The sequence below is a fragment of the Electrophorus electricus genome, chromosome 12 (genome assembly GCF_013358815.1).
Source record: "Electrophorus electricus isolate fEleEle1 chromosome 12, fEleEle1.pri, whole genome shotgun sequence".
NCBI classification, from domain to species: domain Eukaryota; kingdom Metazoa; phylum Chordata; class Actinopteri; order Gymnotiformes; family Gymnotidae; genus Electrophorus; species Electrophorus electricus.
In genome coordinates, this window is record NC_049546.1 from 15567446 (window position 1) to 15591445 (window position 24000).

Here is a 24000-nt window from a genome sequence, read left to right on the forward strand (position 1 = left end):
CAAGGCAAGGCAGGTATATTTATATAGTATATTTCATACAGAAATCAATTCAAGGTGCTTTTCTGAGTGTCCATCATAAGGTGTTTTGAGAACAAACCGTAATATAACAAATATCAGATTTTAGTTAAAAATAATTGCAATATAAATTGAAATAATAATATGGCCATGAGGAGGACCATTCTTGGCCTTTCAAAGAATCAACAGGAATGAAATTGTATATGGGAACCTTCTTGTCATTATTTCACTACCCCAGGCTCTTGTCAATACAACCCGGTAGCTACGATCACAAATCAATGCCTGAACCACTGGTCCATGCTTGTGATATACCTCCCAGAATTCTTTACATCCTAATCACATCATTGTTGTACTGTCATTCAGGATCAAGTCACTATGGTCACAAAGGTTTTCCAAATTTTTCACATCCTTGTAATGAAAATCTCGAAAAAAGAAAGTTATGCTTAAGGCAGATATTTAATTAGCCTACTTTCAATATAATAAATAGCTTTCTAGTCTACCCACCGCATTTGTGTTTGTGGTAGATTGTTTGCTTAGTGTGCTCTGTGATGTTTGATTGTAACCATTGATTTAATTTAGTTTTTAGCCTTCCCTTTCAGCCTATTACAAGTATCCAAGAAAAGAAAACGTACATGTGGCCATCTACTGGCCAAGTAGGAGCATCACATCACATATGTATGTTTATGTTTATGGGTGTGTGTGTGTGTGTGTGTGTGTGTGTGTGTGTGTGTCTCATTTATATATATATATATATATATATATATATATATATATATATATATATATATATATATATATATATATATAAAAGAATGCAAAGAAAGCTTTTAAAAATTTTTTTTTGTTGTTTTATATTTCTACTTTAATGCAGTTATAATGCTAAATGATGAACGGCATGCTCTTACAGGCAATTATACATTAAATTCGTTGTTTAGCATCATAATACTACATACTTTTTAAAAATGTAAAAGTATAAAAATTGAAATTATTTGACGTTATAGTTTATAGACAACGTGACAGGTTTGACCCTGTTAAGCCTAAAACCTAGCTAGATGAGGCTCTATAAAGCCACTCAAAGAATTCATTATCCTGAAGGTCAGATTTCCTTACATTGAGAGTTTATGGTAGAGAATAACACAGTGAGGGGTTTGGAGACAGGCATGCTTGACACACTATTTTGCTTTACATGCAGTGCAAACGACCGTTTAATTATTAGGTAAAAGTAAGATAATTGAAATGATAGTGTGGAGCAGTCGGATTTTGCTGTACACACCCTCGCATCTAACCGAACATGCCCACTACCGTTACCCGGAAGTATGCAGAATTCCCAAAGATGGCGGAGCAAGGTCCAATGGCGATAGCTATGCGGCTAAGAAACCAACTACAGAACGTGTATAAACTTGACCCTCTAAGAAATGAGGTAAGTGAGGGAAGTTTGTCACAATACAGCATAGCTGCTTGTGCCAGGCATTTTATCGACTCCTCGTGATACAGTATAAATACGACTCTATGCGCCTGCCACCGCGCGCTCGCCCGGACGGTGGAACATGCAGCGTCTTTGCGCAGGCGTGAGTGCGAGAATCAAGTGTGTCGTTCCCCATCACAAGGGTTTTTGTTTGTTGTTGTTGTTTTCTCTGGAGTCCTTTAAATATTGTACATGATAAAATTTGTACATTGGGCTTATGTCGGAACATTTTCGATTCGACGTTTCTCTTTCGGTCTGAAATGTTGAAAATGAGTACATCCTCGCGGTGTGCCGTAGATAGCTCTGTTAGCCGGTTAGCATGACAAGTGAACAACTGCGTTTATTGATGTCAGACACCAACTCCTCTTGCTTTGATTTAAAACCACATTCGCGCTGAGTACGCAGAGATTTGCCAGAGTGTAGCCTATTAGTCACTGAACACATATAACCAAAAATCTCTGTGGTTACCTCTGTCTTACCTTGACCCCCCGCGTTCACTGATGCTGTGACCGGGGCGATTAAGATTCCCTCTAGTCAGCTGTTCCACGATACGGTTCACGACAAGTTTGTCCGATATTGGACCCTCACTGGCTATAGCAAATATCTAAATTAAATCGCTATGAATAATTTTGTTTTACCAACGTTACTGTATGGGGTTTGTTAGAGCGTCCGGTAATTTCAATAGTGTGCAAAGATTTAACCTCAGATCAGAGCCGCGTGGTAATAACGCGCAGTACTCGTAGCCCGTTCGCGTGCGCAAGAGTTTTGTTGGGCAAGTCCATCGTACCAATGTAGACGTGCAAACTTCAGAGCTGAGGTTCCGGAGGAAAAGGAAAACGTGGCTTGCGTTATTGAATAGATTTAGTGATTTCAGATTCTTATCCTGTCTGATTTTACAGGAGGAAGTTAAAATAAAAATTAAGGATCTGAACGAACACATCGTGTGTTACTTGTGTGCGGGATACTTCATTGATGCAACAACTATTACCGAATGTCTTCATACCTGTAAGTTTTGTGCGCTCTTGCTTCAAACACACTCAGCAGCCGTTTTATTAGAAACACATTGTACCTATACTTACTAGTTTGTTAGATTTTTAAGTGTACAGTTCAAGATGCTGTCCATCAGTTTGCATGCAGAATTCCTCAGCCCTTCTGTTCCTTTCATACCTGGTCAGCTTCTGACCACAGGACTACCACTAACCAGATATTTAGGCAACAGACCGTTCTGAGTACAGCATTAAGACATGATATAGTAGTGGATTTAAGCTGTGTTAATTTGATCAGGATAAGAGTTGGTCCTGGGCTTTTTTACACACGTAGTCCTGCTGGGCAATGCAACATGAGCTACCTACAAGGTGTTTCAGGTGTAAATTACATGGGTGTACTTCAAAGGATTCTCTCAAAAATGCTGGCTCAGCTGTTAAACAGCCCTTTTCAACTCTTAATGTGTTCCTAATTAAATTTAATACATGTTTTTTGTTTATTTTTCTCTCTAGTCTGTAAAAGTTGCATTGTGAAATATCTCCAGACCAGCAAATATTGTCCAATGTGTAACATCAAAATTCATGAAACACAGCCCTTGCTGAATCTTAAGCTGGACAGAGTAATGCAAGACATTGTTTACAAATTGGTCCCTGGACTACAGGAAAGTAAGTAGCCCTACATCGCAATAGACCATTTGAAGAAGTGGTATTAGTTACAGAATATTCAAAATTTGTTTCTTCTTGTGCTTCAGGTGAGGACAAGAGAATCAGGGAATTTTATCAGTCAAGAGGCCTCGAGCGTATCATACAGCCGGGTGACGGTAACCAAGTTCATGTTCAACTTCACTGTAAAGGAACAGGAAACTTTTACCATAAACTTAAACAGCGGTTTGATGCTCAGTTCGCTTTTGCTGTATGTCTTCCCCATAGATTCATTGCCAGACAATACAGGATTACCGTACACCAGCTTCGACCACTCTAAAGCCCATTTCTACAGATATGATGAGCAAGTGTCACTCTGTTTGGAGAGACAAAGGTAAGAGCACAGTTTGGTTTATTTTTATTGTGCACTTCCTGTGTGGCTCACTTGAAAGAAGGCGAGAGAACGGCTTTTAAATCAGCCAGTTAGGTGTCTTTTGTCCTGCTGTGTAAATGGACACCTGACTAATACAAATTGTCCACATATGCAGTTGTCTAACTGTAGCGCCTAGCTCTATTTAAACGCTAGACCGTTCTCTGCTCAGCAGCAACGCAGGCACATGTAAAAGCTGGAGCAACGCTGCTGTGAACTGGCACACGCATAGCAGCACAACACGCTTTACCAGCGCTGTCTCTCTGGCACACTGACAGAGGCGCACCGCCCACCTCGTGGTGGTGGCCAGTCAGCAGTGCTCCTGTGGTCAGAGGTTAACCACTGGTGCAAGGGGTGAAGGGTGGCTGATGCATTGTGCAGCACGCAGAATTAAGTCCGAGGTGGACACAGGTATACCTTTTAAAGTAGGCAGTGAATGCAGGTGCAAAGTGTTCCAAATATAATGGCTGGTGAGTATACATATATTGCTTGCATACATGTACATAAGAGAAAAGCATTTTGTAGCCTTGTGAGATATACTTTCCTGTGTGTATTCATAATAAAAAAAAAAACATAGGAAAATAAGAATTGTGACAAAGGTCACAGGTGGTGTAAAATGCCAAAGTAAATATGAAATGCTGATAAGATTGCATAGTGGAAACTGGTGCATAACACAGTAGGCTTGGGCAGGATTGTAAATTTAGACAAACTGTTACCATGATGAAAACTGTAGCATTAAGGTACAGTTAAGCTTATCGTGTTGCAGATGTGACATTTTTCTCATATTTGTTGTGTATCCTAAGTGATCTGTGGAGTTGAAGTGAGAGAGCGACAAAGAATTAAAGCATAAAATATCTTAATTCTGAGGATTAAAAACAATGATATATAAAATGGCTTTTAATTATGTATAATTCCTGAGTAGATATCGATTTAGTTTTTGACCGTCACAGACCAGCTCAGACACGAACATTCTGCTATAGTTATCGTCTGTCGAATTTTTCAGCTGTTTGTACCAATGACCCTTTTTCTTATACTCATGACTACAGCCATTTAAATTCAGTGAACACTTACCAGAGTATTCCTGTTGAGATTTGTTTTTATTTTACTTAATACTATTAACAGATTGTCTGTGTGTGTTTGGCTGGAAAGCAAAATATTGCCAAATTGGGGCATTGGCACCTTTGTTTGGGACAAGCTCATCTATTTTTCATGTTCTTCGAGAGAGAAGAGCACATGTTGTGTAGCTTCTTTGTTTCATTTACATGTACCCCAGCAATCAATATTTTATTTGGCTTTTCAACTGGTGTTAAATAATTACATTTTTTGTTAGTGATATTGCATTTGTGTGGCCTGTAATGAAACGCAGTTTTTTTTTCTATTGAAATGTTTAGTTAGCCATTAAAATTATTTAAAATATAGCAATATTTGGTAACATCTTTAATTGGTCCATGGCTACAATTCAATGCAAAGGAGAGTTTTAATGTAATTGTCTAACTGATGGTAGTTTCTCTTATTTTATTATCAGCTGTCAGAGTAGTTACTCTATTGTGTAAATGTTTGTTTCTTAACTTGTCCATTTGTGTTCAAAATAATAGCAATGTGAGTAAAGCTCAGAATCCTTATAATAATTTTTATTTCCATGCATTGGCAACGCTGCACATTATATTCTAAATCAAAACATGAAGAAAAATATCAAATTTTTAATTGCTTAACAGAAAATGAAGAAAAATGATTATTGGGCTGTTCAAAAAAATAGCAGTGTCTGCATTTTTCTTCACAAACTCAAATATTTACTGTATAAACTGAAAATCTTTAGGATTTAGCATTGCTGTGAATCACTAAACTAATATTTAGTTGTATAACCACCATTTCTGAGAACTGCTTCACATCTGTGTTGCATAGAGTCGACCAACTTCTGGCACCTGTTAACAGGTATTCCAGTCCAGGATGATTTGACAACTTTCCACAATTCCTCTGCATTTCTTGGTTTTGCCTCAGAAACAGCATTTTTGATGTCCCCCCACAGGTTTTCTATCTGATTAAGGTCCAGGGATTGGGCTGGCCACCTCATAACTTTAATTTTGTTGGTCTGGAACCAAGATGCTGCTCGCTTACTGAGGTGTTTGGGGTCGTTGTCTTGTTGAAACACCCATTTCAAGGGCATTTCCTCTTCAGCATAAAGCAACATGATCTCTTCAAGTATTTTGATATATGTAATCTGATCCATGATCCCTGGTATGCGATAAATAGGCCCGACACCATAGTAAGAGAAACATCCCCATATCATGATGCCTGCACCACCATGCTTCACTGTCTTCAGAATGTACTGTGGTTTGAATTCAGTGTTTAGGGGTCGTCTGACAAACTGTCTGCGGCCCTTGGATCCAAAAAGAACAATCTTACTTTCATCAGTCCACAAAATGTTTCTCCATTTCTCTTTAGGCCAGTCCAAGTGTTCTTTGGCAAATTGTAACCTCTTCAGCACGTCTTTTTTTTTTTTAATAGTGGGACTTTGCATGGGCTTCTTGCTGATAGATTAGCTTCACACAGGCGTCTTATAATTGTCACAGTACTCACAGGTAACTTCAGACCGTCTTTCATCACCCTGGAGCTGATCATTGGCTGAGTCTTTGCCATTCTGGCTATTCTTCAATCCAATCGAATGGTAGTGTTCCGTTTTCTTCTACATCTCTGGTTTTGCTTTCCATTTTAAAGCATTGGAGATCATTTTAGCTGAGCAGCCTATCATTTTCTGCACTTCTTTATACGTTTTCCCCTCTCCAATCAACGTTTTAATCAAAGTATCCTGTTCTTCTGATAAATGTCTGGAGCGACCCATTTTTCTCAGGTTTTCAGAGAGAAATGCATGTACAACATGTGTTGGCTTCATCCTTAAATAAGGGCCACCTCACTAATTGAACTCTACACTGCTATTATTTTGAACACGCCTGTTTCAATTAATTATTCAATTACACAATCTCAGGAGCATGCATATCATGAATGTTGGGTCTGATGGTTTTCTATGACTCTACTACACCTACTGGTAAATTATTTGCCATGTAGTAATATAATTTCTACCAAAAACAGTGATTGATCTGGTTAGTGATGTTGGACTGCTGTTATTTTGAACACAACTGTATATCATTATGTTTCCTATAGTCACCATTGTTAAAGAATTGCTATAAATCTGTCAAGATGTATTCTAACTACTGTAGCACACACCCTCAAGTGAGTATTCAGCCAGATATACTGGATGGAAGAAAAAGCAACTAAGAAAAATTAGATTATGGAATCCTCCAGAACTTATTATTTTGAATGTTACATTTATCAAGCAGTAACTGCTGGATTAGTTTCCACAGTCGAGCAGATGTTCACTCCCCCAATAAAATGTAAAAGGATTTGCCTCATCAGTTAGCCGGGGTTTGTGTTTGCGTTTGCTGTTTGTTAATTGGTTAAATATGAAAAATCCATGAAATGCTGGTTCATGGCTCAACTCCTGTAAATCCCTCTTGACTTCCTCACTTTTGAAGACTAGCATGGGTTGGCCCTCTCCTGTCCAGCAGAATCTCTGTCATTATAACTGAAGATGCTCACTCGGGTCCCCTGGGTTGCTTATGGTATTGCAGACCAGATTTTCCACCATAGGTCTTCTATGTCAGCCCCTATACACTGGAGTCTTTCTGTGGTTAGTCTGTCATCTTAAAAGCCCACCTGAGCTTTTCACACATCACTGCCTCTCTCCGTCCTTCCTGCTATGTTTTGCCAGTAGCAGATGTTTCTCTCATGGTTAATTGTCCTTCTGTATTGTGCCCTACAGAATTGTGATCTTGACGTTTATTTCTTTATGTTTTTAAAGAATTCCTTTGGTTTTAGAAAAAATTGTGTATAAATGAAGCTAATTTGTTATTTATTTTTTGTTTTTGCAGCTCATCTTTGTCTGGAAAAGACAAAAATAAATTAACTTTACAGGTAAGACACAATGAACAAAGTAGAAGTAAGTCTAATGGCTATGATGGTTTTTATAATGATCAGAGTATGTGAGCGATGCAGAGGGAGAGCGGAGTAGAGTGATACAGTTTCATCCAGTGTGAGGATCAGGTTTTCATAAAGCTGGTGTTTCCTCTCACTCCAAGATCACTCCAGTACTGCTCCAGTGCAACATGTGACATCGGCCTTTAATGAAATTGCACTGTATAATTTTTACAAGCTTGGAGACCATGAAAATGATCAAAAGGTCCCTAATTATGTCCCTAATTAAAACCCCTAATAGAGAACACAAGTATGGTGAGGTTCCTACTACACTACTACAAATTAAGGATTTGTTGTGGAATCTAAAAAGACATGCCTCAAAAACATGTAGTATTCCATCAATAGCCCCTGCACGATGCACAGCAGGCCAAACAATATAGTTTTTTGGTTAAAATAATCTTGAAAGAGGAAATTATTTTAAGATTATCTTAGATAAAATTATTTTTGCAGCCTGCTGCTGTTTTCCCTTCAGTTCCATAAAACATGACAGCTTTCTTAAAGTGTGTTTTATCTCATTTTGTAATGCATATTAAAACAGAAGCATTTTTTTCTGGCTTGAGTGGGCAGCGAGGACTGGGGTAATGGAGACAGTGCAGCAGAGATGGAGCAGAGGGACTGCAAAGCTCTCTGAGCAAGGAGCAAATGAGTGGGAATAAGAAAAGCTGGAGCAGAGTGATTACGGAACACTTTGCGAGAGCAACGGAATTTTTTGCCATTCTACACCGCTCACATACTCTGGCTTCTATAATGGGTTTTGGATTTTAAACATTGGTGATATGGCAGTAGCCCTTGAAGTAGTCTTTTTTTTTTTTTTTTTTTCCCCTCTTGTGATAACAATATTAAAGTGTTCTCCCTGATCTCTGCAGCAGAAGTTTGTGCGCTGCTCGGTCAGAGCTGAAGTCAGGCACCTGAGGAAAGTATTGTGCCATCGACTCAATGTGGAAAGGCACCAGGTCCGTCCTTTAATTTCTTCCCCCTGCTCGCCCTGCTTGAGACATTGTTTCAGTAGAACTTTAATACTATAGATGAATTAACGAAATATACAGCTAAATCAAATGGACAGCTGTCTAATTCATTGTATGTTTACTGGTACTTTTTGCATTTTAGAATTTTATTCAGTAATTTGAAAGGTGTATTTTCAGCATGTTACTTTTTTCTCCTGTTGTCATGGCATGTTGTCAGTCATTCCAGACACTGGTTTCAGTGACTAACCCTTTATTTAGTGCTTTTCACCTCCCATGGAGGATCTCCATTACTGCTGGGTGATATATAACATTTTTCAATAGATTAAGCACAAAAGAAATAATAATATGGAAAAGTCAGTATTGCAGTGTTGACAGCATATGCTCAGATGTATAGGTAAGTGAAGGCAACAGTGAAAAGGCAGATGGGGAAGGAGGGTGGAGCCTCATCAGTGTTGTCAGAGAACGTTTAATTTACTCCAGTTTGTATTAATCTTATTACATCCCCATTACCTATGACTTTATACACTGCCATAACATTAAAAACCACGGACAGGAAAAGTGAATATCTGTGATTCCGTACCTGTCAAGGGATGGGATATATTAGGCAACAAGGGAATAGTCAGTTCTTGAAGCTAATCTGTTGTCTATGGAAGGACAATGGGAACCAGCGATGGCTCGTGGGATCCCAAGGCTTACTGATGCACGTGGGGAGCAAAAGCTAGCTTGCTTGGTGCAGTTCCACAGAAGAGCTGCTGTAGCACAAATAGCTGAAAAAGTTGCCTATTATAAAAAGGTGTCAGGACACACAGTTCATCGCAGCTTGCTATGGGGCTGCCTAGCTGGAGACTGATGAGAGCACCCATGCTGACCCCTTTTCACTGCTGAAAGCACCTACAGGGGGAATGTGAGCATCAGAACTGCACCCTGGAGCAATGGAAGAAGGTTGCCTGGTCTGATGAATCATGTTATCTTCCATCATGTGAACAGCTGGGTGCATGAGTGTTGGTTACTTGTGGAAAAGATGGAACAATGATGCAAGAAGGAAAGCTGTTGGAAGCAGTGTGATACTATGGGCAATGATCTGCAGGGAAACCTTGGGTCCTGCATTCAACTGGAGTTTACTTTTATGCGTACCATCTACTATTGTTGCAGGCCAAGCACACCCCTTCACTGCAATGTTTTTCCCTAATGGCAGTGGACTCTTTCAGCAGGATAATCCTTCTGCCACACTGCAAAAAAAAAAAAAAAGTTCAGGAATGGTTTGTGGAATATGACAAAAAGTTGAAGGTGTTGACTTGGCCTCCAAATTCCCCAGATATCAAGAGCATCTGTGGGGTGTACTGGGAAAACAAATCTCATCCATGGAGGCCCCACCATTCAGTACTTAACGGATCTGCTGCTAACGTCTTGGTGCCAGATTCAACAGTACACCTTCAGAGGTCTTGTGCAGTCCATGCCTCGACAGGTCAGAGCTGTTTTGGTGGCACCTACACAATATTAGTCAGGTGGTTTTAATGTTATGGCTGACTGATTGGTGTATATAAGGTGTCATTACCATGAAGTTCACTATAGCTGTATTTGTCTGTACATTGTCAATACAGGAAAGGTATTGCCTTGTATAAAAATGTCAGACAGAAAGAACAGTAGAAAATTTAGTTAAGATGATAGTGACTCCCGGACATATACCAACAAAGCAGGACAGATGTTGCTGAACACAATATTTGCAATAGAGAATAAGCACAATTTAACTGGGGGTGTTGGGGACATATCCTCACCACTTTCTGAAATGGCAGATTTCGTCTTCACTACTTTTTGAAAGTGTACTCTGAAAATATTTTATATAATGTCTTTCTGCAGATGCCATAACAGAATCAGAAAACGATCGTGCTTATATTTTGGCACAAGATGCCGCGACGATAAACGCGGCACAACTAACAAAATAAAACGAAACAAATCATTTTTATCTAAATAAATAGTTAACAGTTGTTCTGCGAATATACATATATATTACATATATAGTATTGTATTGTTTAACTGTGATATGTTTAACAAAGACGGCCACAAAACCTTTCACCTTTCTTTCATCCTACGGTTGATTTCTTAACAGTGAAAATGTGTGCTTGAGGACTTGATTTCTTAAAGCGAACACGACTTTGAGGGGCAGCTGAAGTGAAAGCAACACTTGGTCCCATTCTTGTCTCCGCATTTTTCAAAGCAAAGTTACGCCTGTGCAATAGATGAATGTGGTAAATAATTTTAAAAATACAGAACAAAAACTTGGATAAAAGAAACCTTTTTGAGCTAGCTTCATTGAGACACATCTGTTCATGATTAACAAAACGTTAAAATGTTTGGCAAATAATTCATTTCCATATCTTATACTATTGTGAGAATAGTTTTCGACTCTATATAGGAAATTGTATGAAATTACACTGTTATTGAACATGAATAAATTACTTTGAGGAAAAAAAATAATATATTGAATATCATATTTCAGTTCAAAATGATTGCAGTAAGTTATACTGCAATCATTTTGAACTGAAATGTGATATTCAATATATTATTAAATCTATATCACCCAAATCTACTCCCAATATGTGTCATAGGAGCACAGTTTCAATATATTTATGATACAATAAAAATGCACTGTTAAAGATGGCATACAATGGCATAAAATGTAATTAGGAACTTTCCAAATGAACACCTAAGTTAATGAACTAAGTTACTGGCGAGACGTGTATGGTTCAGGAGAAAAAAAACATGTAGCTCTAAAACACTGAACATGTCCTAATAAAGGTTGCAGTGGAGTTTTTTTTTTTTTCTCTTTCTCTTCAGATCAAAAATTCATATGTTTTAACTGCCATGCCTTTGTCCTGCCCCACTCTCTTCGTGTGTGTGTGTGTGGGGGGGGGGTCTTCTATTCGCTAGGTCCAGATGTTGTTTAATAATGAATCTCTACCAGATCACATGACTATGAAGCGACTATGGCTCTCCCACTGGTTTGGAAAGGTAGCTTCCATTCTTTATTCTCATAAATCTTATGTAGTTTATAATAGCTATTTCTTTAAATGTTTAATAATTTATAATAGCTATTTCTTTAAATGTTTAATAATTTATAATAGCTGTTTCTTTAAATTTTGCTTTTGTGTTTGGAATATTTTAGAACACTAAACAATGAATAGGATTATACTCATGAGTAGCACAGAAGCCTAATTTATAAAGTAATAGTAAGAGCCAAATATCTGGTGATGCTTTGTGGTCTGGTAAAAGGAATGATCAGCTGAAGTTTTCTTTTGCCTCATGCACTGTATGATATGAAGGCAGAAGATTCCGGTAATACTGACTTTCTACACACTCACTATTCTTCTTTTATTGTTATTGTTGTTATTTTAGGCCCAACCACTGGTTCTCCACTATGCCATCAAGGACAAGAGAACAAGATAGGATTGTATAATAGTATCAACTGGTGTAAATAATTTGTATTTCACATATTCTATTTTAATAGTTTTTCTGTGCATATATACTTATTTTTTGTTTTGTATTTTTGAAAAGAAAAATAAATTTAAGTGTAAAAAAATCTATTGCTGTCCAAAGACTACATTTTTGTTACTCACCTAAAATCGGTGATCCATCGATATATCGATACTTAATATGGTTTGAGAGGCTCGCTTGTTCAGTGTTCAGTAGTGGGAACTAGGTTAGTGGAAGTGCAATTCTAAACACGAGCACAATGTGGCAGTATTGATATTTCAACGTGTTTCAGCAAAACGTCGCCTGTAAAAACGGTTATTTAAACAGTTCGACGCACAGTGCCACGGGCTGGCCGTACTACTTTTGTAATGACCAAGCCTGAGAATGTGCCATCAAATCACGCAGAATGTTTTTTTCAGCACTTTAAATAATAATCAAGCACAAATTCTAACAAACAGTTCAAAATGTGTCAAATGACCAAATATCCCATCTAAAAGCGTTTCTAATTTTCAGTGTTAAGAAAATCGTCCAGGAAAATGACTGTTTAGATTGCATGTTGGTTATTGTAATTATAACGTGAGCTATTGATAAAATTACGTTAAGAAATTGGAGCACTGGGTAGCAGAGACAGATGGTGCGGGCAGACATTTTTTCGGGTTTCGAGTAAACACGTTAAATCAGTGAGTATTTTTGTTTTATTTTGTGTTGATGGAGCACTGCAATTTCCATCATCGAATCATTACGGAAAAGCTAAAAGTAAATGCCAATTCAGTCGCTCAGGAACTTTGTTTTGTTTATTTAATTATTTTAAGCGGTCAGCTCTAAACTGGCATGTAGTCATATCACAATTGTGGCATACGAACATGTTTAACAATAGCTACAATTTCCCGTTTAACGCACTGACAATGAACACAGCCTAACAGAGCAACCACTGGAATCGATTTTCCTTCATTTATACCATAGCTTAGGAAATCCACGTAGCGTTTATGTCACATCGCCGTATAACTATTTACAAAGCTTGTTTGTTTATCATATTCAGAACCATGATGTTGGTTTAGCTTTGCCTGATCGAGTGTATGAAGCACCTCGATGAATAGTCCTCCGTGCAGCCCATATTACACTACGTGATGCCATTCAGTTTCGACCAGCTTTTATGCTAGGACTTAGATATTTAAAACTTTATTTAGGTAGTTTAAGCAACAAATACAGGTAATGTATTGATTTTGATTTTGGTTACAAATTGCAGTCTAATGCTATGGTACGATATCCCAACTTCCATTAAGAATTATAAGATTTTAAACTTAGGTGAGCTAACCATAAAACAAATAAATGTCGATATATTTTAATACATTGCAGTAACATGTTTGCTGATAATGAGATTGTTAATATGTAAGTATCTTCGCTTAATAGTAAAACGTCTGGATCATCCACTAAATCAAGACAAGATTGTGATGTTTTTGTTATGTGAATCATGATTATAGCCTATATTTTTCGTTCATGTTTTTTTTTTTAATTTTAGTAAATTGTTCTATCTTAATAGTATATAGACTGTAATCTACGTGAGAATGACCTTAAATGAGTTATGCAAGTAATAAACCACTTTCATCTCCAAAACAGGATCACAAATTGACACATCTAACATGTAAAATGGTATTTATAAATGCTACATAACAAGTCTTTCTGTTGCATTCAAACAAGATCCACACTGATGTCGACAGGGCCAGGGGCAGATGTTTTTCCTAACAATAACTGTCTTGAAGTGTGAATGTTGATATAACCTGACTAGCAGTATTTGCAGTCAGAACCACTAAAATGTTCAGTCATGTTGCAAAATATTTAGAATTCTTATGTTGCGAGAACAAATTCTAGCAAATCACACGCGCCAGGCGTTGCAAAAGAAGAGACAGAGAAGTCTGACTTTGTTTAACCGGCAATGACAACTCGTTATTGGCCCTTTTTCGGTCCTTCCCACAATGCCCTCATAAAAATCTACTTGACTTTTCAACCCTTACTATTCCGAGCGATTAAGTCATTTGTGCGCCTGAACGCTCCGTTTTCTTCCTGACCAAAACCTCTGCCTTGATCTTCTCGCAGCTGATACAAATGGACCGAAAGATATTCAGCAGACGGCTGTTCGGACAACGCGGATGCGGAGAGAAAGAGGCAACAGTCCTCCCATTTCTTTCGGCTTCCTATTGAGATTTATTCATTAGGAACCCCATGCTAATCAATTGCTATTCATGGGCGTTTTTCAACACACGCATTTAAAGGGGCACAGATGCCGGGCATTATTTCGACCCGACCGACTGAGACTGTTTATGTGCGGCAAAGGCGGGTTAACTTAATCAATCACGTTGACTAGTTTGGGTTAGGGAAAATTCATAAACCATATGTCGCAAAGGGGAAAGCAAGCTTTTTGTTGCCAGCCTAGAGCGCTAAAGTCATTGTGACAGGCTTTTTTTACGAGGGCATGGGGCGGGGGGGCGGGGGGGGGGGGGGGGGGATGTTCAATTGCCCCTAATTGAGCTCGAGCCACTTAACACATACAATGACTTACCATGAGAAGAGAACACGATTTGTTAAGACAGGACAGACCCCAAGATAGCATGTTTACTTATAGTAATATAAAAGGCCTATGTTATGCTGTTGTTGATGTTAATCCGAATAGTGGACGCACAACATATTTTAGTTATAAACCTAGACTACAGCTTTCACTACAATCAAATAGGGTAAAGGGGAATTAAAATAAAGAATAATACAAATAATAATTATGATAATAATAATAATAGTTATTATCATTATTATTATTATTATTATTATTATTTGTTATAATAATGCTTAAAAATAAATTACATGCCAGGTCAATAAATACATTTCAGCCAATATATTCACATTGCCATCAAGATGCAGAAATGCACTTAGAGGCTCAGATTAGAACTTCACAGCAAGAAACAACGTGAAATATCATATACCCTTTATTTACATAAATGGTGATTAAATAGAATGTTACAGTAACTTTATCGTAAAATGCATCGTAAGGTGACATACACATAACCTTGCCTCCTGTTATTTCACTAATTTGGCCATGAAGATCTATTCAAAATTCATAATTGTACAATTGTACAATTGTTCATATATCAATAATACGGAAGAAAATGTTTCAGCAATTGTATCTTATCCTCAACAGGACTATTTGTTTTAGTGAATGCTTGTCAAATTGCAAGCCTATTTTTACACTGTATAAATATAAATATGTCTATATATTTGAGAAATTAGTTGAAAAATCACATTTGGCAGATACGTATCATTAGCAGCTATAACGATGTAAATAGTGTGATGGTGATGATGAACTGTGTAACAAAACAATTGCACACGTTTCCCCTCAAATTATGTGACGAAATAAAACTTAAATGTACATACACATGTTGCAGTCGTGATCCTGTACCACAATCACTAATCAATTCTCATATCCTACTGAATGAAAATGTACTCCTGACGCACGTCTTCAGTCTGAAACGGGGAAATCTTGAAGGCTTTCCAATCCTTGCAATAAATTAAAACATGAGCGAGAGAAAAACATCCTTTCAATTTCAAACTCTTCCGCAGAGTCAGCGTCCGTGCAAAAGTGAAAAATGCCCATTTGTGAAAATAAGGGCCTATTTTCAATCGTCCACTTCAATTTCTTCATCCTCCTCAGAGAACTCGTCTGTGGTTTGGCCTCTGGAAGAGGGCGGTGACTGAGGGAAGGCTCTGTGGCCGTGTGAAGATGGAGATATACTGGGGGAGATTGGACCCGATCCACCCTGGGGGTCATCCATGTCTTCCATGGCCACCAGTTTCTGCAATGCCTGCGGTGGGATTTTCTTGAGGGACTCAACGTCTGCCTTCATTTCTTCCAAGTCTCTCTTGAGCTTGGCTCGTCGGTTCTGGAACCAGGTGATAACCTGCGCGTTGGTCAGACCCAGCTGCTGTGCTATTTGATCTCTGTCGGCTGGTGACAGATACTTCTGATACAAAAAGCGTTTTTCCAGTTCGTAGATCTGATGGTTCGTGAAAGCGGTGCGGGACTTTCGTCGCTTCTTGGACGCCTGTCGTTGGCCGAAGGCGTTTAAATGTTCACGACCTTCGAATGGAAAGACAGAAGAGTTAAACTCTCAGATCTCTTGGGAATAATGTATGGTTGTGAGACTAATATGCGCATCATGCCATGTGCTATATGAAGCTATCGTGTATTAGGCCGTGGTTGCTCAGTCCAGCTGCGCAACAGCTGTTTTTGATAAAATGAGAAAGTTTTCCCAAGCAATACATTTATTAACTCCCAAGCAAATCAAAACAATTCACGAGTCAATCAGTAATCAAGGGACAGGGCATTCTATGTCTCTGACAATCACACACCACCATTGCTGTATATCTGACTGACAGTTCACCAAGGACAGTAAGAAGTCTATGCATGAGACTCCTGTGCATAATTATTTTAATGCACATAGTTTCCTAAGCAGAGGCTACATGTAATAACATGCTTTCGCATATTAGAATAAACATTTGGCAGAAAGTCAAAATCATAACAGAATTACACTTGTAAAAATAGAATACTGCCACCTTAATAGCATTCCCGTAACAATTAAAATGGAATAGCGTGCCGGAATATGTCGCTGAATATTTGACATCTGACAAATAATGTCAAAGACTGACAGTGTTCAGAGCATACAAGACCTCGCTATATGCCTCAAAGTTTTCGCTACTGCATTCCAGCGAAACGTTAAATTGAAAATAAAACTGCGGCTGAAGGAATATATGCACGAGTCACAAAAAAAGGCTAACAAAGAATGCTTTCGGTTATTTGTTTGAATTTGAAACACGAAAATATTATCAGTAATATGCATATCAGTGGAATAACGACAATACAATACAAAAGAATTATTTACCTTCTGCTGCTTGTATAACGCTGACTTCAAGACCTTTAAATGTTTTACTTGCTAGCTCCTCCAGAGCGCATAACGGCGACGAAGGAGTGGTGATACCGTTGCGAACCGCACTCGAGCCAGTCACTTTCTCGAGCGCTCGGGGTGGGCAGAGATTAGCGACCGATTTCTTTACAGAAGGTTTGTTTAAAATATCCTCAATACTAAATGGGGTGAGAGGCTTGTTGGAGTTGGCAGGGGGTGGGAGTTGGTCCAAAGGACCCCGTCTCCTCTCCTCGCCGCTGGACTGCAAAACAGAGCCTGTCTTCATGTCTTTACTGGAGGTCATCGCAGTCCTAAGAAACAATTTCAAAAAAAGTTTTCTACTTCGACTGATTTGCCTCGACCGTTGGTTTATGCATATAATACCACGTTTTCAGGGCCTTATCGTTTCTTTAAACGGAATCTTTGAAGATCTTCAGTCTGAAATGCTCTTCCCAAAACACCATGCTTCAGGCGTAGGCTGCGTTCTCATAGGCACCACAAACGTAGTCCCCTTGTTTGAGTCCAACTTTTTCTGAAGAGCCCCATGAAGATCTTTAGGAAGTATAACGGCACTGGCTGGGGGCCGATTCGCTACACGAAAATAAACTGTCTCGGAGAAACAAGAAAGATCAAGCAACTGCTAACGAGTTATTGTTGATTGGGCGAAGTTCAATTAGAGAAACTCTACACTACTTGCTGACCTGCTGCTCTGTCTTAAAGGGCCAGACCATAATAATTAATTGGACGCGAGAATAGGAGGAGTTTCCCCTGCGGTGTTACCGAAGTTTAAAGAGAAGGAAGACGGCTCGAGATGTTTATGCATCTGACACCCCACTCCCACTTAGAGTGAACCACGTGTTCCACGCGTACTGTTCTCTGAAAAGGAAGCGTTAGTGCTCATTAAAATAATACTGGTAGTGTTCCTTTGACTCAATTAGTAACGACAGTGTATACTTCTTTCAATCGGTTCTGCAAATCAGAGTGATCTCATTATTGCTGAGGCTAATTATTCAAATATCAAGGACCGTTATGAGGATGTGAGCCTAACACTCAAACAGCCTCCACATGATTGGCGAACCACTAACCGCAACAAACCTCACAGCATTCTATTTACATCCCTCTACTCCACAGAATGAATAACAATAATACAAATAACTACTTATATATTATTTTATCTTTCTTGTCAAATAAAAAAACGTTGTGACTCTAATTTCAGCAATCAAGAAATATTTCAGTGGCGAGAATAATAACGATACCCGAAAAACTATAGCAATTTTAAACTTAAATGTAAGACCTTTGTGTATTATTAAACAATGTTTATTCAAATCAAATCGTATTCATAAATAAGTTGAAAACAGGATTAAAAGCAAATTATTAATCGGTTAACATGTCTTAATTTATAAACAGAAGTGTAAAAAACAACAACAACACAATCTTTCTTGTGCGTAGTTAGTTTTTTTTTTTTCATTTTTAACTCAGTAGACCATTAGAGTCAGTTTGAGGATGATTACGTGTAAACGATTCAAGGTAAGTTTTAAGTTACGTTGCAGACGACCGGAAAATTTTCCAGTAACACACCGCTAAAGATGAAATCGGGACAATGCGTTGCTCCTTTAATCCACGGAAGGCAGATGCAGGTAAAAAGCGGATCGACGTTCATTTGTCACGATGGATGGCGCGGTTTTTGTCTCTTCGATACGTTGGACAGTGAAATCCATATTATGTCTTGAGGCATCTCCTTCGTTGTGTACACATGGGAAACGTATCGAAAAGCTTGCAGTGAAAAACAGGTAAGTCTCAGTCGTGCTTTTAAAGCATGGTGCTGCGCTGCAAAAACAAAGCACTGTATTTGTATTCTATTAATATCTCAGTTTGTAGATGTGCATGCGTGCTATGTTCTTCGTCATTAATTGTAATGGTACATTATAGTGTATATTTATTGTTATCTACCAAAATTCCAAATGAGATAATTCATGTGCTATATTTAACACTATACGAGGATATTTTGGATTAATAATTTGGAAATCTTTTGCTAGCTCTTTCATTATACCTTATATTTTTCATGTCTCAACGTTATAATTATTATTATTAGCTTAATTAAAAATGTATAGAAAAATTGAAAATATATTAAATATTTATTGTATCCATTCTTTATGTGTTTATATGTGGTAAGAATATATTTTTGTTTGATGTTATTTGTTGAAGACTAAAAAGCAGGCAATTACGGAAAGGTGATATTGATTTACAAACATAATGAATACGCCCAATATCAGTTTAGAAACAATATGCCCACTTTAATATTCGTTTATTCCATAATTTGTAGAATTTATTGCACATTTTGTGTCCACGATTTTTCTACTACAAGGTTATTTATTTATTTATTTTAAGAAAAAAAAAAAAAAAAAAGACATGGCAGAGGGCTAAAATGACGTCACCATACAATTGAGATTCATCGGGATTTTAATCGATTAGAGTGATAGATGTTTCTCTTACACGAGCCGCTTGGCGATGAATGAAAGGCTTGCCGAAACACGGCATTGTCCCTGCCAGAAGTACCATATGGTGACATTCGTACAGGGACCAAACAAGCCAGAAGCCTACGACTAGTAAAGCGGCACGACATTCTATTAGGGGTGGATTCAGACCAGTCCACGTGGGTGACACTGAGCCTATATGAATATGTTTATGGGAAATGAGTAACAATTAAACACACACACACACACGCACACACACACACACACACACACACACACACGCACACACACGCACACACACACACACATACACACACACAACACACACACACACATAAAGTCTGAGCGGGAGATGCTTGAAACTCCCTCAACGTGTGACAATGCGATCCGTGAAAAGTTTTACTACAATAGAGTCTCTTGTACTATTTATTGCTTGTAATAGTGACCTAATATACTACGTGCTTTTTTGGATGAATGACGTTTGTTGTTATACTTCATGTTTCAAAACCTAGTTGTGTGTACAAAGCATGTATTGTTAAACAGTTTTACTTTCAAGTGGCCACCCTTAATTATAATAATATAAACTTTTAGCAATTTCTCTTGATGAGCTTTGCGCTGGGTTGAATCTATACTGTTAGATTTGTCAGCTGTAAGAGTGAGTGTATTTCAGCCAGGAAGAGTAAAGCAAGGCCCGTTGAGCGATAGATGGGTATAATATTTCAATGTGAATGGATAGAATTTCTAATATGGAGAATGATCGCATTTATGCGCCAACAATAGCACTTCACACTACGCCAACGAGGATGGGCAGCGTAACCGAAGCGCCTCTCAACGCACTCAGCGTGGTGTTACATTTCTCTCAAGTGCGACAATCATTATTAGTTCTAAAGATAAGTCTAAGGAAATCTCGTTTCCCTGCATGCTTGAAAAAAATCTTTACGTTCTCTGGCACAGCAGCGCCAATTCGAAAGGTTGTCTTTGGCCTAATTTAAACGTTAATTAGAAACAGAACACCTGACACAATCAATCATCAAGTCTAAAGGGAAGACGGGTTTTATTTTTGCTGCAGTTCTCGGTCTCGTGGCCAGTGTGTCTGCAACGCAGACTTTTCTGCGCAGATATTTTACATAAATGACAGTCCTGGTTAGTGGAAATATTAAATCTACATCCAGAATTTTTTAAGCTGTTTTTATTCCTCGTGGAGGAAATGGATGTAATTTTATGGCTAACTAAATAAAAAATACCATTATAACATTCATTCAGATCACTGCCTATCTCTTTATTTTAAGTGCTCTGCATAGTGTCACACCCTTTACGCACCAGCCTTACCAGTTTACCATTCTAAATTCACAAGTTACCTTTGATTTAGAAACGTGAAATATCAAATGAAGAATGTATTAATATAGTGAAGCAAAATAGTGTAAGCTTCACAGACCAAATTCATTTATCGTATCAAATGTGCTCACAGTAATTTTAGTTGTAAACACTTGTGAGGCGCAGCTAGATTAAAAGATGGGCTGATAACTCATAATTCGCTCTCATTTTATGATGACTACATTTCTCACGCGCTTTCAGTGAACAAGAAAATGAGGCACAGGACCAATCTATATCCACCTTTTCAGACCGAAGCAGGTGCAACAATTCTGATCCACGTTTTAGTCCTGGAATGCACTGAAGAAATTAGCTAAAACATAATTTCTGCATATATAACAATAAATCGACAAGGTAAGTTATAGGCATTTAACTGAAGCTCATTCGTGTTGTACTGTGTCCTCAAGACGGATCTGTTGCTGATAGAATTTGCCCTCCCGCCAGTTGCTTTCTTCGGTTGCCTACTCCAAACAGCTGTACTAAGTACAGTATACACACGATACGGGGACATACGCATTAACATGGGGTCATGAGGTGACTTTTAACCGTGCCATACCAAGTGAGATATGTTTGGGGGTAGTTGTAGCCACTCCGGTGATTTCGATTATAGCTGTATTTTCCACCAAGCCTACACTCTTCAGCCTACACCCACTGACCTAAATCTGGGGCTATTCCTAACATCATTGCGATGGCGATCAAAAGAAGAATATACTGTTTCATAATAATAAAAAATAAATAATGCTTCTCAGTGTAGTAGATGCTAATCAGTTGTATGGCGGATTTAACCCGTGAAGCGATTTAAGATGTAACCTTATTGACTTGTGCACACGTCTCAGTTTGGTGACGTATTCACTAGAATGAATAATTAACCCTCTCGTCTGCGTGCCTATGTGAACAATCACCACATGGTCAAAATTGCCTAAAAATCATAAACTTACTAAGATATGACGAGACGGCAGAATCTAACATGCCTACCGGTGATTTGGGGCATGTTATAATACATGCTGGGACAGAATATATATGGTTTCAGTCGAAACTAAAAGCTGATAAACCAGGCTTCTTGGGCAATAGAAAACTCGATAACTCTTAATCTTTGTGAACACCTACAGACATACGAACTCAGATCAATCAAACAAGAAAATCTTGTTTAATAAAATAAATAAATAAATAAAATGATTAAATTACTTATTTGTGAAGCTATGTTTATTAGTCAAAATCAAAAGCATAAAAAAACTAATAGAATAGAAAAGGTTAGATGTCATAAATTAAAACAATATAGGCTCTGAAATATTTCCTTTTTACGTGACAATCTAGTGATGACGGTAAAGACAAGGATGACAATGATGGTGATATTATTATTATTATTATTATTATTATTATTGATGAACACTGATAAATAGCAAGAAGAAGTGTATGCATAAATTATGCATAGCAATTTCATAAATTTAAGGAAATTTATAGTAGCCCAAAAAGGCTTGTCCACTAGAGCTTATATATTTCGCATTAAGGGGTCAGAGATTCAAGAATATTGCGGTTACACAAGAGAGACACAAACGTTCAATAGACTGCTCTGTCTTCTATGCTCTGTTTATGGCGTTTAATGTCATATTGATTATTTTTTTCATTGATTTTGACAGCCACAAGTCAATTAACCACCAGTAAGATCGGAAATCCATTAATTTAGAGGTTCGAAGAGGCCTCTGGGTTAATTGTGTGTGGCACGTTGGGAGCGCGTGTGAAGCTTATTCATTGCTGTTTTCTGAGTTGCTGGCGCATGGGCTTGTGTCCTCATTACTAACAGTAAGTAGCTTCATTATCCACGTTTGTTTAAGGAGAGCACGATTAGTGGCAAAGTGGTATCCAAACCCATCTCCTACACGTCACCGAAACAACAATTAAAGTGTTGGCGTTGCCCGCTGTTTTACATCCCGTGTTGCTTTTGGTGGTGTCATGTTCCGCGGTATTTAGTACCTGTTGATGTTTTCTCTTTCAGTGGATGACAAATGTTTTGGACTCCCGACTGGGCGCCCTCCCGGAGCCTCAAACTGTGGACAAACGGTCGCGCGGTCCCCTGCCGGATCAGAGGGCCTGGACCCCCACGGGAACAATGTTGCTCCTCGCCAACGCTCTATGGTTGGTTGGAGATCATAAAAAGAGGCGGAGGAAAAACCCCGGGAGCTTTTTCCTCTATTTTCCAAGACAGAGCACATGTGCGTTTCGGAAGAAATAGAATCAGTACCACTGATAAAGAACAATTAATGATACAGATATGTCCGTGTGAATTCGATGTAGCCACTACTCATGGTCGAACGACAATTTATTTGTTGGTCCCACATTTAGGTCAGAACACATTTCGGATGTTTTATTGTTTATATATCACATCACGACAGGCTACAGTCCGAGGTACACAAGCGGGATCGGGCAAGACAATTCGTGTTAGGCTTCCGCCTCCACATATCACGTACCTAAAAATAAGATTCGAACGTTCGAACACTCTAAATGACAACCGCTTTCGTTCCTTCTAGAACCCTCCTCTTCTCACCTGAATGGACCGCTGACGTTGCACCTCCCCACACTGATGGACACGCGCAATTACGCACATCTGCGTCGTGGTTTCCACAAAGACGCGGTTTTCACTAAGGGCTCAGGCCACGAGATCATCCTAACAATCATTTTTTATGCTAATTCATTGTTAATATATAATGTACTAATTATAGTTGCACTGATTGTGTATAAAACGTATAAAAAATAGACATTAAAGTGTAATCCATACGTTTAAAAAGCTGATTTTGAATCTAAAAATGTAATAAAAAGTTATTTCTGATATGAATCATAGCCTATGTATTTAGAGTTCTACCCACACGTATTTGATTCAAAATTATTGATATATGAATATTACAATTGAATTAAAATTAAATAAAAATTTAGAAAATTACATTTAGTACATATTTAGTACCTAATATAACAAGTCAATCTAATAAAGCAGCATCAGCAAAGACAACACCAAAATAATAACCGCCACCACGGTCACCACTACCACAACAACAAAAATAATAATGATAATAATAATTGTGAGTGATGGTGATAATGATGATGATGTTGACGACCACGACGTCAACGACGGTGACGATGGTGATGATGATGATGATGATGATGATGATGATGATGATGATGATGATGATGATCTTGGAAGGTAAAAAAACACCACA

The 24000-nt window shown here is 38.1% G+C and overlaps 2 protein-coding genes and 1 long non-coding RNA gene across 4 annotated transcripts; 2 read left to right on the forward strand and 1 right to left on the reverse strand.

Moving 5' to 3' along the window:
* The first annotated feature begins 1324 nt into the window (after window positions 1-1324).
* On the forward strand, window positions 1325-12044 carry pcgf1 (polycomb group ring finger 1). Of its 2 annotated transcripts, XM_027016509.2 has the most exons (10): window positions 1340-1435; window positions 2380-2485; window positions 2977-3129; window positions 3216-3284; window positions 3394-3499; window positions 7462-7504; window positions 8431-8517; window positions 9845-9994; window positions 11458-11538; window positions 11923-12044. In XM_027016509.2, exons 1-10 carry the CDS (start codon window positions 1349-1351, stop codon window positions 11971-11973), a joined length of 933 nt encoding a protein of 310 aa, XP_026872310.1. In that variant the 5' UTR covers window positions 1340-1348; the 3' UTR covers window positions 11974-12044. The 2 variants fall into 2 exon arrangements, with proteins under 2 accessions (XP_026872317.1, XP_026872310.1); XM_027016516.2 differs by lacking the exon at window positions 9845-9994 and having other exon boundaries at window positions 1325-1435.
* A 2913-nt stretch (window positions 12045-14957) lies between these two features.
* Window positions 14958-17707, reverse strand: lbx2 (ladybird homeobox 2). The gene is made up of 2 exons (XM_027017093.2): window positions 16926-17707; window positions 14958-16123 (listed from the first exon to the last, which is right to left on the reverse strand). Exons 1-2 carry the CDS (start codon window positions 17248-17250, stop codon window positions 15663-15665), a joined length of 786 nt encoding a protein of 261 aa, XP_026872894.1. The 5' UTR covers window positions 17251-17707; the 3' UTR covers window positions 14958-15662.
* Window positions 17708-18499: 792 nt separating this feature from the next.
* On the forward strand, window positions 18500-23602 carry LOC113581331. The gene is made up of 3 exons (XR_003411058.2): window positions 18500-18736; window positions 22785-22924; window positions 23317-23602. It is a non-coding gene; the product is annotated as an uncharacterized LOC113581331 (long non-coding RNA).
* Window positions 23603-24000: the final 398 nt, after the last annotated feature.